Source organism: Tachyglossus aculeatus, chromosome 1 (genome assembly GCF_015852505.1).
Source record: "Tachyglossus aculeatus isolate mTacAcu1 chromosome 1, mTacAcu1.pri, whole genome shotgun sequence".
Lineage (NCBI taxonomy): Eukaryota > Metazoa > Chordata > Mammalia > Monotremata > Tachyglossidae > Tachyglossus > Tachyglossus aculeatus.
In genome coordinates, this window is record NC_052066.1 from 146013371 (window position 1) to 146033080 (window position 19710).

At 49.5% G+C, this 19710-nt stretch overlaps 1 protein-coding gene across 1 annotated transcript; it reads right to left on the reverse strand.

Moving 5' to 3' along the window:
- Positions 1–936: 936 nt before the first annotated feature.
- LBHD2 (LBH domain containing 2) lies at positions 937–11620 on the reverse strand. The gene is made up of 4 exons (XM_038750033.1): positions 11535–11620; positions 6461–6542; positions 3298–3469; positions 937–1746 (listed from the first exon to the last, which is right to left on the reverse strand). The coding sequence occupies exons 2-4, from the start codon at positions 6515–6517 to the stop codon at positions 1673–1675; spliced, it is 303 nt and encodes a 100-aa protein (XP_038605961.1). The 5' UTR covers positions 6518–6542; positions 11535–11620; the 3' UTR covers positions 937–1672.
- Between the last annotated feature and the right edge of the window lie 8090 nt (positions 11621–19710).

Consider the following 19710-nt stretch of genomic DNA (forward strand, 5'->3'; position numbering starts at 1 on the left):
CCGCACACTTCACTCCTCTAACGCCAACCTACGTACTATACCTGGAGCTCATCTATCTCACTGCCAATCACCTACCCATGACCTGCCTCTGGCTCAGAACGTCCTTCATTTTCATATCCGACAGACAATTACTCTCCCCACTTTCAAAATCTTTTTGACGCATAGCTCCTCCAAGAGTCCTTCCCTGACTTGGCCCTCACTTCCTCCTTTTCCACCCCCTTCTGCATCTTCCTGACTTGCTCTCTTTATTCATCCCACTCCCAGCCCCACAGCACTTACGCACATATCTGTAATTTAGGAATTTATATGAATGTCTGTCTCTCCCTCTAGGCTGTAAGATCATTGTGGGCTGGGAATATGTCTGTTATTTTGTTGTGTTTTACTCTCCCAAGTGCTTAGTGCAGTACCCTGCACACAGTAAGTGCTCAATAAATTGAATGAATGAATGAATGAGAGTCAGGGGTGGAGAGGGGTGTTAGGGGGGTTGGACTGTCCATGCTGGGTCCCTGGAGGAGAGTCAGGGATGAAGAGGGGAAAGTTAGGGGTGTTGGATGGTCCATACTGGGTCACCAGAGAGAGAGTCAAGGATGGAGAGGAGAGAGTTAGGGGTGTTGGATTGCCCCTTCCCTAACCAGAGTGGTGTCCTCTAGATGTAAGGTCCTCTAGACTGTAAGCTCGCTGTGGGTAGGGAATGTGTCTGTTTACTGTTGCATTGTACCTCCCAAGTGCTTAGTACAGTGCTCTGCACACAGTAAGTGCTCAGAAAATACAATTGAATGAATGATTGAATGAGGACAAGCAGCACACGGTTGCCCCAAATGTCCTTGTGCCCCTGTCAGAAAAGGAGTCCTGGACTGGGTGAACCCTAGACTGTGAGCCCACTGTTGGGTAGGGACTGTCTCTATATGTTGCCAACCTGTATTTCCCAAGCGCTTAGTACAGTGCTCTGCACACGGTAAGCGTTCAATAAATACGATTGATTGATTGACTCAAGGAGACGGTCCTCACGTTCCTGTGTTCGCCCATCAGCAAATAATCATCCCACACTGAGAAAACCCTCTCTAAACCATTGGTTCTAACTAAAGGCAGGTTTCCTCTAAACCGACGCTGAAAGCGGCCCAAATTAAGGGATGGTGAGCTGAGGGGAATTTCTGGGGAGCAGTGGCTACCGATAGCACATCAGCAAGATGATTCAAGTGGGGTTGATGCCCAGCATGTTCTTTTAACCCTCCTCCTCGGCCTATCGTCATCCCAGGTGGCAATGGCTGAGAAAAGGAATTCAAATGCTCAATCCATAACAACACTTCTCTGTCCGGTCCCCTCATCGGTCCTCGGAGAACCAGCCATCCAAACGTCCTTATGGCCACGGAGCACCGGCCTCGGGACCTTAGGGAGCAGGGAAAGGTTTATTTAGGGGAGGGGGGCTGCTGATTTATTCAAGGGAGGGGGCCACCCCCCACACCCGTTCCCTCTGTCAAATCGACATGGCGTCTGATACTCCTTCTGACCCAGAGAGTGGTAGGGAGCAGCTCTGAAGCCCAAACACTCGTCACCACCGTATCCTATCTGAACAAACACACTTGCGGTTTGAAATAAAGAGCTCTTTCCTCTAGTTCTTCAGACCCCTGGGAATTTCCGACACCGGTCACAGGAGGAGGCCGCCCGCAGGGACCTAGTTCTGCCTTCCAAGTTTGCTGAGACTGCTGGCGTCAATGCCTGGGTCTTTATCTTGGGAGGAGAAAGTTCCTGGAGGGAAAATAGGAAAAATGTTTATACCTCATATAAGCCCACGCTCATCCATCCATTCATTCATTCAATCGTATTGATTGAGCGCTTACTGTGTGCAGAGCACTGTACTAAGCGCTTGGGAAGTACAAGTTGGCAACATATAGGGACGGTCCCTACCCAACAACGGACTCACAGTCTAGATGGGGGAGACAGACAACGAAACAAAACATGGACAGGTGTCAAGTCGTCAGAACAAATAGAATTAAAGCTAAATGCACATCATTAACAAACTAAATAGAACAGTATATATGTACAAGTAAAATAAATAGAGTAATAAATCTGTACAAACATATATACAGGTGCTGTGAGGACGGGAAGGAGATGGGGGGGGGGATGGGGAGGAGGAGAGGAAAACAGGGTCTCAGTCTGGGAAGGCCTCCTGGAGGAGGTGAGCTCTCAGTAGGGCTTTGAAGGGAGGAAGAGAGCTCCTCATGAACACATACCCCCATGCATGGTTGACACGGGCTTCCCTCAAGACTGTAAGCTCGTTGTGGACAGGGAATTTGTCTACCACCCCTGGTACCTTGTACTCTCCAGAGCACTGAGCACAGTGCTCTGTACACAGTAAGCACTCAATAAACACCACTGACTGATTAATTGGATCTAAGAACCAAATGGGCACGAATTATGGGCAGCCAACAAGCCCTGCCCATAAGGACTCCATTGGGAGAAAAAATTGAATGTTGGACCCCTCCTGCGTCACAATGATCTCTTTACCTGAACAGGAAACAAGAAGCCACTGGATCTCCCCCTGCAAGCCTGCTATCCCTGCTGCTGGCCAGCCTACATGGCGGGTGGGGAGGCCACCAGTTTTCAGGAAGTTTACAATAGTCCCTTGAATCTGAATGGTGCTTTTATTTTTCACAGCCCTTTAACATCAACAGTCTCACTTTACCATCGTGACATCCCTGGGAGGCAAGGAGAGGTGGGTATCATTATCCCCATTAATTAATCCCCATTAAAGGTAAAACACAGTTTGTTCAAGCTCACGGAAGAAATAGGCCAGTGGTGGAGATGGGATTAGAACTCTGGCCTTTTGCCCAGGTAATAATAATAATAATAATAGTAATAATAATAATGATGGTGGCATTTATTAAGAGCTTTCCTACATGCCAAAAGCACTGTGCTTAGTGCCGGGGTAGGCTCAGATTGTTTTGGGTCACACGGAGCAGAACAGCGCACCTCCATCTTCCCTTGAATATTACTCTCCCAAGCACTTAGTACAGTGCTCTGCACACAGTAAGTGCTCAATAAATAGTAATAATAAACACAGCAAGTGCTCCCCCTTCTAGACTGAGAGCCCGTTGTTGGGTAGGGACCATCTCTATATGTTGCCGACTTGTACTTCCCAAGGGCCCAGTACAGTGCTCTGCACACAGTAAGCACTCAATAAATACGATTGAAAGAATGAATGAATAAATAAATACAATTGAATTAATTAATTGAATGAATGAGACAGACTCAATGTGGGGCCTCGAGGCTCTCCTCCCTAAGCCCCAGGCCCCTCACCTTCCTGCGTGGTCTGCGGCAGGTGGGCGCTAGCTTTCTTCTCGGACTTGACGTCGTCCGGGGGCCAGCGGAGCTCCCCGCTCTCCACCTCCTCTGCCTCGGTTGACTCCACCACGATGGACGGCAGTCTCTCGGCCAGCTTGGGACCTTTCTCCCAGGCACCTGGTAAAGCCTGAGGAGATGGTCAGTGCAGTAGCCCGCCCCACCCAGCCCCGTGCTTCCTTGTGGGGAGAGGCCTGAGAGGAAACCCGGCTGGGGCTTGGATGGAGGCCCTGCTCCTTGGGTTCACCCTTTCTCCTTCCTGCTTAAAGCGATGCTCATCGATGACCACAGCCCGTTGTTTAGTAGGGATTGTCTCTATCTGTTGCCAAATTGTACTTTCCAAGCGCTTAGTACAGTACTCTGCACACAGTAAGTGTTCAATAAATATGACTGAATGAATGGAAGGTGGGGCCTGGGACCGTCCTGGCCATTTTATAGCAATCTGGAGAGGATAATCACTTGTCTAAGGTCACCCAGATGAAGTGGGATTGGAATCCACCTTCCAGTCCGGGCCCAGCTGCTTCCCAGCAAATCCCTTCCCAAACCCTGACTCTTCCTCTTCACCCCTACTGCCCCCCAAGATCCTCCTTTCCCTCCTTAGAAGTCGCTTGGAGCAGTGGATAGAGCCTAGGCCTGAGAGTAAGAAAGTCATGAGTTCTAATCCTGGCTCTGCCACTTGTCTGCTGTCTGACCTTAGGCAAGTCACTATACTTCTCTGGGCCTCAGTTCCCTCAACTGTGAAATGGGGATCGAGAGTGTGAGCCCCACATGGGACAGGGACTGTGTCTAATCCTCTTTGCTTGTATCCACCCCAGTGCTTAGTACAGTGCCTGTCACATAAGAAGCACTAAACAAATATCATCATCATCATCATCACCTTTGAGAGTGGGTTTCCCAGCCCACTCTTTTGGCTGATGGGCTGGGGTCTCTTTTCTTCTGAAAGCAGCAAATAATAATAATAATAATAATAATAATAATAATAATAATAATAATAATAATGATGGTATTTATTAAGCACTTACTATGTGCCAAGCACTGTTCTAAGTGTTAGGGTTGTGGTGTCTGTGGGGCCCCAGAATGGTTGGCGATGGTGATGTGTTGGCACAGGTTTTGTGCCTGACTTGCCATGAGGAGAAGCCATTTCCTAGATAGTGGGATCCTGTCCGGAACAACTTCACCGGTCCAGGGGACCCTGGTCTGTCACTGTTCTCGAGGTGCAGGTCCCGGGTTGAGCCGGGGTGGGAGTCCTGGATGGATTTTTCCCAAGGAGAGACCAACAGGATACACAGTGTATCCTTCGGCTGAGGCCCAGGATCCTGGACCCCATATGGAGATCGGTTGAGCACTTCTCCTTCCGTTCAAACCAAGAAAGCGCTGCCAAAGTCCTCGGACCAAGGGGAGCTGGGGTTGCCATGGTAACGGGCATCCGTGGCCTTGACAGGCGGCACCACGCACACTGTGCGGTTGCCACAGATGTGGCTCTTTGTGCTGATGTAGTGAGGCCTTACCTAGCACTTAACTCCGGGGAGGGAAGAAAAGCAGCTCTACCCAGAGCCTCGTTCCTTCGTCCTGAGGACGGAAGGGGCATGGAGCCCCCGGCCCAGCTGGCGACGTCAGAATTTGATTTGCGGAGGGCGAGTCTCAAGCCTGAAGCTCCGTGTGAGTGACCGACCTGCCTTCTTCACTGGCCCCTGCCATCCTCTGATGTAAAGAGGTGGAAGGGAGGGCTGCAAGTGCTCAACCTGGGTATTAACAAGACTGTTTGGGGCCAACCCCAGGCCTTACTGTTCCCAAGCAGACGGTCCCGGCCCGCAGTCACCCAGAGGCCAAACAACAGTCAACTCCTTTTCGCGGCTTCGTAGGACGGCGGCAGGCGAGCGCTAGTCGGCCGAGCTCTAATTCTGTGCTATGTGGAGAGCCGCCCTTCTCGTCAGAGCTGACAGCGCTGAAGGGGAGATCCTACCCACATGAGGCTGAGAAGACACACACGGGCCCGATACCCCCTTCCGCACAGGAGCAGAGACAGATACTTGCTGTACGCGTGGCTCAGTGGAAAGAGCCCGGGCTTTGGAGTCGCAGGTCATGGGTTCAAATCCCAGCTCTGCCAATTAGCTGTGTGACTTTGGGAAAGTCACTTAACTTCTCAGTGCCTCAGTTACCTCATCTGTAAAATGGGGATTAAGACTGTGAGCCCCAAATGGGACAACCTGATCACCTTGTAACCTCCCCAGCGCTTAGAACAGTGCTCTGCACATAGTAAGCGCTTAATAAAATGCCATCATTATTATTATTACTGATGCTTTTGCTCCATATGGGGCCTGCCTGTTTTCCAGCCTGCCTCTTGGCATTCAACCTCCATGAAGTCGCCGGGGCGGACTGCTCCTAATTCTGGCGGACGAGCTGGTCTGTCCTCTGGATCTGGGCTTCACTGGCTTTAAATCATTGAGTCTCCCTTCAAGGCCCTGCTGAGAGCTCACCTCCTCCAGGAGGCCTTCCCAGACTGAGCCCCTTCTTTCCTCTCCCCCTCGTCCCCCTCTCCATCCCCCCGTCTTACCTCCTCCCCTTCCCCACAGCACCTGTATATATGTATATATGGTTGTACATATTTATTACTCTATTTATTTATTTATTTATTTATTTTACTTGGACATTTCTATCCTACTTATTTTATTTTGTTGGTATGTTTGGCTCTGTTCTCTGTCTCCCCCTTTTAGACTGTGAGCCCACTGTTGGGTAGGGACTGTCTCCATGTGATGCCAATTTGTACTTCCCAAGCGCTTAGTACAGTGCTCTGCACATAGTAAGCGCTCAATAAATACGATTGATTGATTGATTGATTGATTGAGTCTATCCTCCCAGCTTCTGGGATCCTGATGGTCTATCTTCCAGCAAGGGCTCGGGGATCCCTCCATTCTCCACACGTGCCCGGTCCAGGACTGGCAAGCTGACTGGATTCCATGGCACCTTTTAGAGGCCCCCTCCGCCGGCTCATTAGCACCCGCTTTCTGTCCCCTACACTGCCCTATTTAGGGGTCCTAGCCTCTCACCTGACCCTGGCACTCTCGTCCCCGACCCGGGGCTCGCAACCCCTCTGCCCCTGAGCCTCGCCTTCTGGCCTTACCTGGGCCCCCTGCTCTCCGGCTTCCTCCGCAGCTTGGGGCCGGGCAAACTCCTCCATGGCTGGCTCACCCGCACTCGGCGTGCTGCGGACGGCGGGAAAGACAGACAGACGGAAACGTGGGTTAAGCGGGGGAGCCACACTCAGGCCCGCGGTTGGCCAAGCGTGATTTCCCACGCGGCTGTATCGCTTGGCTCCCCACAGCCCCGCCAACCCCGTCCCCTCCTGTTGGGAATCTGAAACAGAAATCTATTTCTTGCCCAGCATTTTCTTCCCCCGGTTAAGGCACCTCACAGGGGTTGAGGAACTGCTCCAAATGCTTTTTGTTTGGAGGTAAAAACAGAAGGCTGGAGAAGCAGCGTAGCCCAGTGGACAGAGCACAGGCCTGGGAATCAGAAGGTCATGGGTTCTAATCCCGGCTCCGCCACTCGTCTGCTGTGTGACCTTGGGCAAATCACTTCACTGGGCCTCAGCTACCTCATCTGTAAAATGGGGCTTGAGACTGTGAGCCCCATGTGGGACAGGGACGGTGTCCAACCCGATTTGCTTGTACCCACCCCAGTGCTTAGTACAGTGCCTGGTACTTAGTAAGCGTTTAAGAAATACCATAATTTGTGGGCCTGAGAGTCAGAGAACCTGGCCTCTGCCACTTGTCTGCTGGGTGATCTTGGGCGAGTCACTGGGCCTCAGTTTCTCCATCGGTAAAATGGGGATTAAACTCTACTCCCTCCTACTTAGACCGTGAGCCCCAGGTGGCACAGGGACGGTGTCCAACCTGATTACCTTGTATCTACTCTAGTGCAGTGCTTGGCACAAAGTAAGCACTTAAGAAGTACCATAAAAAAACCAACACTAAGGGACAGACAAACTTGGAAACTTGACGTCTCGCTGTATTAAAGGAGAAAGGTGGCACGGATAATAAAAAAAAACAGGGAAGGGGAGGTGTCTCGAGTCGGGCTCGGCTGGTACGTGACCTTGGAATCTGAGGAAAGAGCCACTGACGTGGGCTCTGGGTGTTCCAGTGTGGAAGAAAGCCAGGATGCCGGCAAGCTGGCAGCTGTGAGAGATTTATTAAATAAAAATAAAAACCTGCTGCAGATAATCTATATCGTAGATAAGCTACTCAAGGAGGTTAATCAAGAGTGGACTTGACCTGGTTGAAACTGTTTGAACTGCCGAGCCGCACCTGTGGAGTTTCAAATATTCTAAAGCTTAAAAGGGAACAACAAGACCAAGGAAAGGCAGGGGGTGCCTTCTCTGAAGCTTACAAAGCGGAATTACTCTCAAACCATCGAGACCTACCATCTAACCTAAATCCCTTCTGCTTCCATGGGAGTGATAAAACCAATACCCCATTCTGTAGAGAGCTTTAATTTTTCCAAAGCTCTGTCACTTTTGGGACCTCGTTTTATCATCACAGCATGGCTTTGAGACAGATAATTATTTTCCAGTTAAGTGAGACTTACAGAGGCCAAGTGATTTGCCCAAGATCACACACAAACTACTGGGTGGCAGAGTCCGGACTAGGGCTTGGGTCTTCCAATAATAATTATTATGGCCTTTGTTAAGTGCTTACTATGTGCCAAGCACTGTTCTAAGCACCGGGGTAGACACAAGGCAATCAAGGTGTCCCACATGGGGCTCAGTCTTAATCCCCATTTTCCAGATGAGGTAATTGAGTCACAGAGGAGTTAAGTGACTTGCCCAAGGTCACCCAGCAGGCAAGTGGCAGAGCCTGGATTAGAACCCAGGTTCTTCTGACTCTAGTCACTACGCCATGCTGCTTCTTCTGACTTCAAGTTCTTTCCTAAATCTCCCCAGTGACTGTTCATGACCTGAAAGCTCACTGTGGGCCTGGGAATGTGTCCAACCAACTCTCCCAAGCACTTAGTACAGTGCTCTGCACAAGAGCTCGATAAATACCACCGATTGACTGATTGACTGAAAGGCAGATGGGTGGGCACTAGACTCTGAGCTCGTTGGGGGCTGGGAATGTGTCTGTTTGTTGCTGTATTATACTCTCCCAAGTTCTTAGTACAGTGCTTTGCACACAGTAAACACCTCAATCAATCAATCAATAGTATTTATTGAGCGCTTACTGTGTGCAGAGCCCTGTACTAAGCGCTTGGGAAGTCCAAGTTGGCAACATCTAGAGACAGTCCCTATCCAACAGTGGGCTCACAGTCTAAAAGGGGGAGGCAGAGAACAAAACCAAACATACTAACAAAATTAAATAAATAGATATGTACAAGTAAAATAAATAAATAAATAATAAATGAATAACGAATAATAATAAATAAATAAATAAATAATAATGAATAAATAAATGAATAATAATAAATAAATGAATAACAATAAATAAATAAATAAATAGATAGATAGATAGATAGATAGATAGATAGATAAATAAATAAATAAATAAAATTCCAAATATGATAGCAGGGGGGCTTGAAGCAAGTCTCTGCAGAGTGCAGGCAGGCTGGTAGTGGGAGCACTTGGAACAGGGTTTGACACAGAGTAAACGCTTAACAAATACCCTAAGTATTATTATGTTGCAGGAGAAGAGGAAGGGGCTGACTGTGCTTTGGACCTCACTCTCCCAAGTCCAGTGCCCTGCACACAGAAAGCCCTTAATCAGTATGATCGATAAAGATCGGACCAGCAAGATGCTGATCTAGCCAATAATAAAAGAGCAGGGACCTTGGAGTCCAAGGACCTGAGTTCTAACCCTGACTCCGCCACTCGTCTGCTGCATGACCTTGGGTAAGTCACTTCACTTCTCTGTGCCTCCGTTCCCTCACCTGCAAAATGGGGACTCAATAACTGCCCTCCCCTCTACTTAGACTGTGAGCTCTATGTGGGACCTAATTATCTTTCATTTATTCATTCAATCGTATTTATTGAGCGCCTACTGTGTGCAGAGCACTGTACTAAGCGCTTGGGAAGTACAAGCTGGCAACATAGAGAGACGGTCCCTACCCAACAGTGGGCTCACAGTCTAGAAATGGGAGACAGAGAACAAAACATATCAACAAAATAAATCTACTCAAGTGCTTAGTACAGTGCTTGGCACACAATAAGCATGATGACTAGCGGATAGAGCACGGGTTTGGGTGTCAGAAGGACCTGGGTTCTGATCGGGCCTCCGTCACTTGTCTGCTGTGTGATCTCAGGCAAATCACTTCACTTCTCTGGGCCTCAGTTACCTCATCTGTCAAATGAGGATTAAGACTCATGTGGGACAGGGACTGTATTCAACCTGATTACCTTGAATCTACCCCAGCACTTAGAACAGTGCTTGACACATAGTAAGCACTTAAAAAATACTGTATTTATTAAATACGATAATATGGTGGTGATGATGATGATAATAATAATAATAATAATAATAATAATGATGATGATGATGATGAGACTGTGAGCCCCATATGGAACAGGGACTGTGTCCAACCCAATTTGCTTGAATCCACCCAAGCACTTAGCACAGTGCCTGGCACACAAATACCACAATTATTATGATGATGATGATGGAATTTCCACCTCCCCCGGGGCTCCTTCACAGGATGGCAAGGAGTGGGTGGGACTGGGCACAAAGGTGGCTCTGCCCAGACCTCCTGTTTCCAAGCCATGGTGTAAACAGGCCCAGACACGGTGATTGGGAAGCAGCGTGGCTCAGTGGAAAGAGCCCAGGCTTGGGAGTCAGAAGTCATAGGTTCGAATTGTGGCCCTGCCACATGTCTGCTGTCCGACCTTGGGCAAGTCACTTCACTTCTCCCTTCTCTCCTTCTCCAGCCCAGCCCGCACCCTCCGCTCCTCTGCCGCTAATCTCCTCACCGTGCCTTGTTCTCACCTGTCCCGCCATCGACCCCGGCCCACGTCCTCCCCCGGGCCTGGAATGCCCTCCCTCTGCCCATCTGCCAAGCTAGCTCTCTTCCTCCCTTCAAGGCCCTACTGAGAGCTCACCTCCTCCAGGAGGCCTTCCCACACTGAGCCCCTTCCTTCCTCTCCCCCTCGTCCCCTTCCCCATCACCCCCATCTTACCTCCTTCCCTTCCCCACAGCACCTGTATATATGTATATATGTCTGTACATATTTATTACTCTATTTATTTATGTTACTTGTACATATCTATTCTATTTATTTTATTTTGTTAGTATGTTTGGTTTTGTTCTCTGTCTCCCCCTTTTAGACTGTGAGCCCACTGTTGGGTAGGGACTGTCTCTATATGTTGCCAACTTGCACTTCCCAAGCACTTAGTACAGTGCTCTGCACACAGTAAGTGCTTAATAAATACAATTGATGGATTGATTGATTCTCTGAGCCTCAGTTCCCTCATCTGTCTAATGGGGATGAAGACTGTGAGCCCCATGTGGGACAACCAGATGACCTTGTATCCCCCCCAGTGCTTAGAACAGTGCTTCGCACATAGTAAGCGCTCAACAAATGCCATCATCATTATTATTATTATTATTATTATTGAGCGAGGGGCAGGTGGGCAGGGGCATGGAGGGCTGCTATTCCAGCCCTGGGGTGCCATAAGGGCATCCCTCACACCTGAGCCCACTGTTGGGTAGGGACTGTCTCTATATGTTGCCAACTTGTACTTCCCAAGCGCTTAGTACAGTGCTCTGCACACAGTAAGCGCTCAATAAATATGATTGATGATGATGATGATAACTCTGGCGACAAAGTGCGTGGCTCCGAGCGGCATTTTCCTCTGCAAGATGGCAGTGAGTCAGAGGGTTGGGGTCTGCGGGCATCTCCCCCATCGCCCCAGGCTGATGCATCGTGGTGGTTTCACCTCACAAGAGACCACGACCCCCGACCTTTCAGGGAACAAGGCGGGAGGCGCTGCTCGTCAACACCCCCTAACTCGCCCACGTTTGCCTCCCAGCGGGACCCTCACCGAGGCCTTACCAGGGCCTCGGTCTCCGCAGGCCGGATCCCCCGCTGAGCCCACCCTCCTTCCCACCACCACTCCAGAGCCGACCGAGGGTCCGTGTAGCACTGGGCGAGGGCTTGGGTCCGGACCCCGTCTCCGCCTGCCCCGGGACCCCAGGCCTCACCCGTCGGGTACCTGCAGTCACATGGAGGAAGGGCCGGTCCGCCGCCTCACAGCCGCCGTTCCCGCCCAGGCCCGCCAGGCGCGGGCTCCCGGGATCCTTCGGACTCAGATCCTACACAGACGGAAGACGACAGAGCGCCGGTCAGATGCCATCAAACAACCCAAAGATCATCATCATCATCATTATGATGGATGATGGATGGGAATGGATGATGGATGGGAATGCTGGATGATGATGAGAAGCAGCGTGGCTCAGTGGGAAAGAGCCCGGGCTTTGGAGTCAGAGGTCATGGGTTCGAATCCCGGCTCCGCCACTTGTCAGCTGTGTGACTTTGGGCAAGTCACTTCACTTCTCTGGGCCTCAGTTCCCTCATCTGTAAAATGGGGATGAAGACTGTGAGCCCCACGTGGGACAACCTCATCACCTTGTATCCCCCCAGCGCTTAGAACAGTGCTTTGCACATAGTAAGCGCTTAATGCCATTATTATTATTATTATTAGCATCATCAATCGTATTTATTGAGCGCTTACTGTGTGCAGAGCACTGTACTAAGCGCTTGGGAAGTACAAGTTGGCAACATCTAGAGACGGTCCCTACCCAACAGTGGGCTCACAGTCTAAAAGGGGGAGACAGAGAACAAAACCAAACATGCTAACAAAATAAAATAAATAGAATAGATATGTACAAGTAAAATAGAGTAATAAATATGTACAAACATATATACATATATACAGGTCCTGTGGGGAAGGGAAGGAGGTAAGATGCCTGCTGGGCCGCAGTGGCCAACCCGAGGGCCGAGGGTGGTCTTCCCTCACTGAGCCCTCATTCCCTCTATCGATCAGTCGTATTTATTGAGCAGTTACTGTGTGGTGAACACTGTACTAAATGCTCAGGAGGGTAAAATGTAACAGAGTTGGTTGACACATTCCCTGCTCACACTGATCTTCCAGTCTACAGGACAGTACTTCCTCTTGGATAGATTGTGAAGCTTTACTGAAGGCACACCTCCAACAAGAGGCCTCCTCAGACTGAGCCCCACTTTTCCTCATCTCCCCCTCTTTTCTACATCACCTCCCATGAACAGTTCCACCCTTCTCCAGAACTGCCATCCACGGGACTCCTTCCTCCACCACCTCAGATACAATTCTGCCAAGAACCCTTGGACTCTGCTTGCCATTAGACTTTTTGATTTGACTGACCCATGGACAATTCAACCTGCTTCTGTGGGCACCATCCGCCTATTTTATTGTTGCTATTGCATGTTAATTGTTAGCTGCTCACTGTGCTGTCATTTACCTCGCTGACCCCACCATGAACTGTCAATTCCCCTGCTCCCATCTGCCCTTCCCAGTCCTCGCCTCCCCCTTCCCCTCTCCCACCCAGCTCGTTCCCTCCCTTTCCCGGGCCCCGCAACCCCCACCCCGCTCCCCAGAATCTCTCTGTACCAGCGCCAAACCTCAACCCCTCCCTTCCAACCCCTTCTCTCCCCTCCTCCACACCCCGGCCCCATCCCAGTTCTCCTTTCTCATCGCCACCCCTCATACCCCTCTCCCCACCCAGGCTCCCACTAACTTATTCCCATACAAACCCTCCCCACCTCTCGCACCCTTCCCCCTCCCTCCCCTCCCTCCACAGCTGCTGCCAGGTGTGGCCTATGGAACCCCGCTCCATTGTAGGTAAGCTCCCATTCATCCTTGACCTGTTCCTTTCCCGCTGTCTCCTCCTCCTCGCCCTTACCGAAACCTGGCTCAACCCGGATGACACGGTCTCTTCTGCTGCTCTCTCATTATTCATTCAAATGTATTTAATTAGCGCTTACTGCATACAGAACACTGTACTAAGTGCTTGGGAAGTACAAATCGGCAACATATAGAGACATTCCCTACTCAACAACGGGGTCTATTCGTCTCCCACTCCCCCAGACTCACCGGGAAAGGAGGAGGTGTCGGCTTCCTTCTCACATCCCAATGTTGCTTTCGCATTATCCCTTCTCCCCCTTCCCTTTCCTTCCCCTCCTTTGAAGCCTATATTTTGAATCAAGAAAAAACTCCTCATTCGTGGCTTCAAAGCTCTCCATCATCTCGCCCCCTCCTTCCTCAACTCCCTTCTCTAGCCCAGCCCGCACATTCTGCTCCTTTGCCACTAACCTCCTCACTGTGCCTCTTTCTCACCTGTCCCGCCATCGACCCCTGGCCTATGTCCTACCTCTGGCCTGGAATGCCCTCCCTCCACACATCCGCCAAACTAGCTCTCTTCCTCCCTTCAAAGCCCTACTGAGAGCTCACCTCCTCCAGGAGGCCTTCCCATACTGAGCCCCCCCTTTTTCCTCTCCTCCTCCTCCTTCTCCCCTCCCCATCCCCCACTCCCTCCCTCTGCCCTTCCCCCTTCTCCTCCCCACAGCACTTGTATGTATTTGTACAGATTTATTACTCTGTTGATTTTATTAATGATGTGTGTATATATCTATAATTCTATTTATTTTGATGGTATTGACACCTGTCTACTTGTTTTGTTTTGTTGTCTGCCTCCCCCTTCTAGACTGTGAGCCCATTGTTGGGTAGGGTCCGTCTCTATATATTGCGGATTTGTACTTCCCAAGTGCTTAGTACAGTGCTTTGCACACAGTAAGCGCTCAATAAATACCATTGATGAATGAATGAATCATCCTGACTAGCTCCCTTTGCTCTTTCCCCTCTCCCTGCCCCACAACACTTACATATATATCTGTAATTTTATTTATTTATATTGATGTCAGCTTATTTGTATTGATGTCTGCCTCCTCCCCTCTAGACTGTGAACTAGTTGTGGGCAGGGATTATCACTCTTTGTTGCTTTATTGTACTTTCCCAAGCACTTAGTACAGTGCTCTGTACACAGTAAGCGCTCAATAAATACAACTGAATGAATGAATGAATGAATGAACGAACAGTATGGCTGTGTCTGGATACAGCATGTTGTGGTATTGGAAGGAGGAATTTTGGGCACGAGCATGGCCTTGGACATGTTGAGTACAGTGCTCTCCACACAGTAAGTGCTCAATAAATATGACTGAATGAGTGAATTGAATGAATCGTATTTACTGAGCGCTTACTGTGCAGAGCACTGTACTAAGTGCTTGGGAAGTACAAGTTGGCACCATATAGACTGTACTAAGAGCTTGGGAAGTACAAGTTGGCAACATATAGAGAAGGTCCCTACCCAACAACGGTCTCACAGACTAGAAGGGAGATGAATGAATGCTTGGGAGAGTTAAGTACAACAGTTGGTAGACACATTTCCTGCCCACCTGGAGCTAAATTTGGGGTTCTGCAAGAATGCAAACCCACAAAATAAAAGAACTGGGTTTATAAGAGTTGGGGGGGGGGGGTAGGGATGTGCTCATGAATACATGTGTGTGGGGACGCATGTTTGCAAATGCATGTGAATATGCGAATGGGCACATAGGTAAGTGAATATGTTCTCTGTTTATAGGATGATTTTCAGAAGGAAAAAAAATTAAAAGCAATCTTTGTCCCTGCCATTTCTCTTAGTAGTCCCATGATCGAGTTATTAGAAATCATTATCCTGTTTTTTTGACATTAGCGGGAACATTACTTAATGTTCTGCCTTTGATGATATCTTTTAATCTTTAATAAAACAAACCAATGATTAAGTCAACACGACATGTCTTCATTATGATGAAATAATCAACCAGAGACAAAGAGGTTCTTCTGCAGGGCCCCTGCAGTTATAATTCACGAACTCTCTCTTTTCACCTTGCACCTCAAAATTTGATTGGGACCAGCAAAAAGAGAAAAAGTTGCAGTAAACTTCAGTTCTGCTTTGCTATTACTTGGACTCTTTCTCCACAGAATATTTCTTGGGTGGGTCTTTTTTTAAAAAAATACCGGAAATCCACATTTCACAGGAGTGGTCAGCCTTGAGGAGGATACAGACAGACGTAGCCCTGCTCAGGTGTTGGCCATCTCAACCTATTCTGGCCAGATCACTGGCCTCTGGTCTCACTATGAGCATCGGTAACTCTGGCAGAGGGGGGTAACAGCCTTCCCAGTTCCAAGAAGCCACTTTTGATTTGAAGCAGCTTTATGGATGATCTCTCCATCTCTCTCTCTCCTTCCTTGGCCTATCAATGCGGGAATCCTGGGACTAACAATAAATCCCTCACCCCCAATGATCTCGCCTCCTACTTCATTAGTAATATTAACTCCATCAGGTCTGAGCTCCCCAAAGTCACTCCTCCCCCTTCTCCAACCCCCTGGCTCTCAACCCTCTCTGCTACTCTCCCATCCTTCCCAGCGGTATCCTCAGAGGAGCTCTCCTCCCTCCTCTCATGTGCTACTCCGGCCACCTGTGCTTCTGACCCCATTCCCTCTCATCTCATGAAATCTCTCGCCCCATCCCTCCTCCCCTCCTTAACTTCCATCTTCAACCGCTCACTCTCCACTGGTTCCTTCCCCTCCACCTTCAAACACGCCCACGTCTCCCCCATCCTAAAAAACCCCTCTCTTGAGCCCACCTCCCCTTCTAGTTATCGCCCTATCTCCCTCCTACCATTCCTTTCCAAACTCCTTGAACATGTCGTCTACACCCGCTGCCTCGAATTCCTCAACGCCAACTCTCTCCTTGACCCCCTCCAATCCGGCTTCCGTCCCCTACATTCCACGGAAACTGCCCTCTCAAAGGTCACCAATGACCTCCTGCTTGCCAAATCCAATGGCTCCTACTCTATCCTAATCCTTCTCGACCTCTCAGCTGCCTTCGACACTGTGGACCACCCCCTTCTCCTCAACACGCTATCCGACCTTGGCTTCACAGACTCCGTCCTCTCCTGGTTCTCCTCTTATCTCTCCGGCCGTTCATCCTCAGTCTCTTTTGCGGGCTCCTCCTCCCCCTCCCATCCCCTTACTGTAGGGGTTCCTCAAGGGTCAGTTCTTGGTCCCCTTCTGTTCTCTGTCTACACTCACTCCCTTGGTGAACTCATTCACTCCCACAGCTTCAACTATCATCTCTACGCTGATGACACCCAAATCTGTCATCTCTGCCCCTGCTCTCTCTCCCTCCCTCCAGGCTCGTATCTCCTCCTGCCTTCAGGACATCTCCATCTGGATGTCCGCCCGCCATCTAAAACTCAACATGTCCAAGACTGAACTCCTTGTCTTCCCTCCCAAACCTTGCCCTCTCCCTGACTTTCCCATCTCTGTTGACGGCACTACCATCCTTCTTGTCTCACAAGCCCGCAACCTTGGTGTCATCCTCGACTCCGCTCTCTCGTTCACCCCTCACATCCAATCCATCACCAAAACCTGTCTCACCTCTGCAACATCGCCAAGATCTGCCCTTTCCTCTCCATCCAAACCGCTACCCTCCTCGTTCAATCTCTCATCCTATCCCGACTGGATTACTGCATCAGCCTCCTCTCTGATCTCCCATCATCCTGTCTCTCCCCACTTCAATCTATACTTCACGCTGCTGCCCGGATCGTCTTTGTGCAGAAATGCTCTGGGCATGTTACTCCCCTCCTCAAAAATCTCCAGTGGCTACCAATCAACCTACACATCAGGCAGAAACTCCTCCCCCTGGGCTTCAAGGCTGTCCAACCCCTCGCCCCCTCCTACCTCACCTCCCTTCTCTCCTTCTACAGCCCAGCCTGCTCCCTCCGCTCCTCTGCCGCTAACCTCCTCACTGTGCCTCGTTCTCGTCTGTCCCACCTTCGACCCCTGGCCCACGTCCTCCCCCTGGCCTGGAATGCCCTCCCTCCCAACATCCGCCAAGTTAGCTCTCTTTCTCCCTTCAAAGCCCTACTGAGAGCTCACCTCCTCCAGGAAGCCTTCCCAGACTGAGTTCCCTCCTTCCTCTCCCCCTCCTCATCCCCCCCGCCCTACCTCCTTCCCCTCCCCACAGCGCCTGTATATATGTTTGTACAGATTTATTACTCTATTTATTTTACTTGTACATATTTACTATTCTATTTATTTTATTTTGTTAATCTGTTTTGTTTTGTTGTCTGTCTCTCCTTTCTAGACTGTGAGCCCGCTGTTGGGTAGGGACAACAGCGGGCTCTGTATATGTTGCCAACTTGTACTTACCAAGTGCTTAGTACAGTGCTCTGCACACAGTAAGCGCTCAATAAATATGATTAAATGAATGAATGATGATGATGGTACTTAGCGTGGCTTAGAGGAAAGAGCATGGGCTTGGGAGCCCTTTTAGACTGTGAGCCCACTGTTGGGTAGGGACTGTCTCTATATGTTGCCAATTTGTACTTCCCAAGAGCTTAGTACAGTGCTCTACACATAGTAAGCGCTCAATAAATATGATTGATGATGATGATGATGATGGGAGTCAGAGGACGTGGGTTCTAATCCCAGCTTCACCACATGTCAGCTATGTGACTTTGGGCAAGACACTTAACTTCTCTGGGCCTCAGTTACCTCACCTGTAAAATGGGGATTGAGACTGTGAGCCCCACGTGGGACAACCTGATCACCTTGTATCTACCCCAGTGCTTAGAACTGTACTTGGCACATAGTAAGCGCTTAACAAATACCATCATCATTATTATTATTATTACTACTTTCTTAGCGTTTACAATGTGTCAAGCACTGTTCTAACTGTAGATACAACTTAACCACGTTGGACATGGTTCCTGTCCCACGTGGAGCTCACGGTCTTAATCCCCATTTAACAGATGAGGTAACTGAGGCCCAGAGAAGTGAAGTGGCCCACCCAAGGTCACAGAGTGGCAGAGCCGGGGTTAGAACCCGGGATAGATAGAACACGGGCTATCCACTAGGCCGTGCTGCTTCACGGGCCTCTGGCCAGATGGTACAGCGAGGCCCCACATCATCAATCGTATTTATTGAGCGCTTACTATGTGCAGAGCACTGTACTAAGCGCTTGGGAAGTACAAATTGGCAACATATAGAGACAGTCCCTACCCAACAGTGGGCTCACAGTCTAAAAGGGGGAGACAGAGAACAAAACCAAACATACTAACAAAATAAAATAAATAGGATAGATATGTACAAGTAAAATAAATAAATAAATAAATAAATAAATAGAGTAATGTTCTTCCACAGACCCGAAAGAGGCAGCGGTGACTGCACTGACGCTCTGAGGTTCTCCCTGGGACTTGTACCTATCTATTCTATTTATTTTATTTTGTTAGTATGTTTGGTTTTGTTCTCTGTCTCCCCCTTTTAGACTGTGAGCCCACTGTTGGGTAGGGACTGTCTCTATATGTTGCCAATTTGTACTTCCCAAGCGCTTAGTACAGTGCTCTGTACACAGTAAGCGCTCAATAAATACGATTGATGATGATGATGATGAAGTGGCCCAGCCTAGGCCCTCTCCCATCGTGTGCCCCTCGTGGCTGGTCTGACATCCGAATTGAGTTGCCAGTACCTGCCCTGCTCCATCACCTGCCTAACCACCAGCTTGTATTGGTAAGAACCATCCTCGAATATGTCTGCGTGGCCTGAAGGGACCTGGAATAATAATAATAATGATGGCATTTATTAAGCACTTACTATGTGCAAAGCACTGTTCTAAGTGCTGGGGAGGTTACAAGGTGATCAGGTTGTCCCACGGGGGGCTCACAGTCTTCATCCCCATTTTACAGATGAGGTAACTGAGGCCCAGGGAAGTGAAGTGACTTGCCCAAAGTCACACAGCTGACAATTGGCAGAGCCAGGATTCGAACCCATGACCTCTGACTCCAAAGCCCGGGCTCTTTCCACTGAGCCACGCTGCTTCCCCAACCTGGAACCCGACCACATCTTCCTTCTCAAAATTAGATTGCCTGTACACTAGCTTCTTTGAGATGCTTCTTCTCAGCACTCACTCAAACTGAGGAAAATCCTACCGCACATGTCCCAGGTTCTTGTCCTGGCATCCAAGGTCCTCTGGTTCTAAATCCTCATTCCCCTCTCTGATTTCCCCCGGGTGTCACCTCTGCACTTGGCTGTGTAGAGAAGCAGTGTGGCTCAGTGGAAAGAGCCCGGGCTTGGGAGTCAGGGGTCGTGAGTTCTAATCCCTACTCCGCCACTCGTCAGCTGTGTGACTTTGGGCAAGTCACTTCACTTCTCTGGGCCTCACTTACCCCATCTGTAAAATAGGGATTAAGACTGTAAGCCCCACGTGGGACAACCTTCTCTCTACCCCAGCGCTTAGAACAGTGCTTGACAC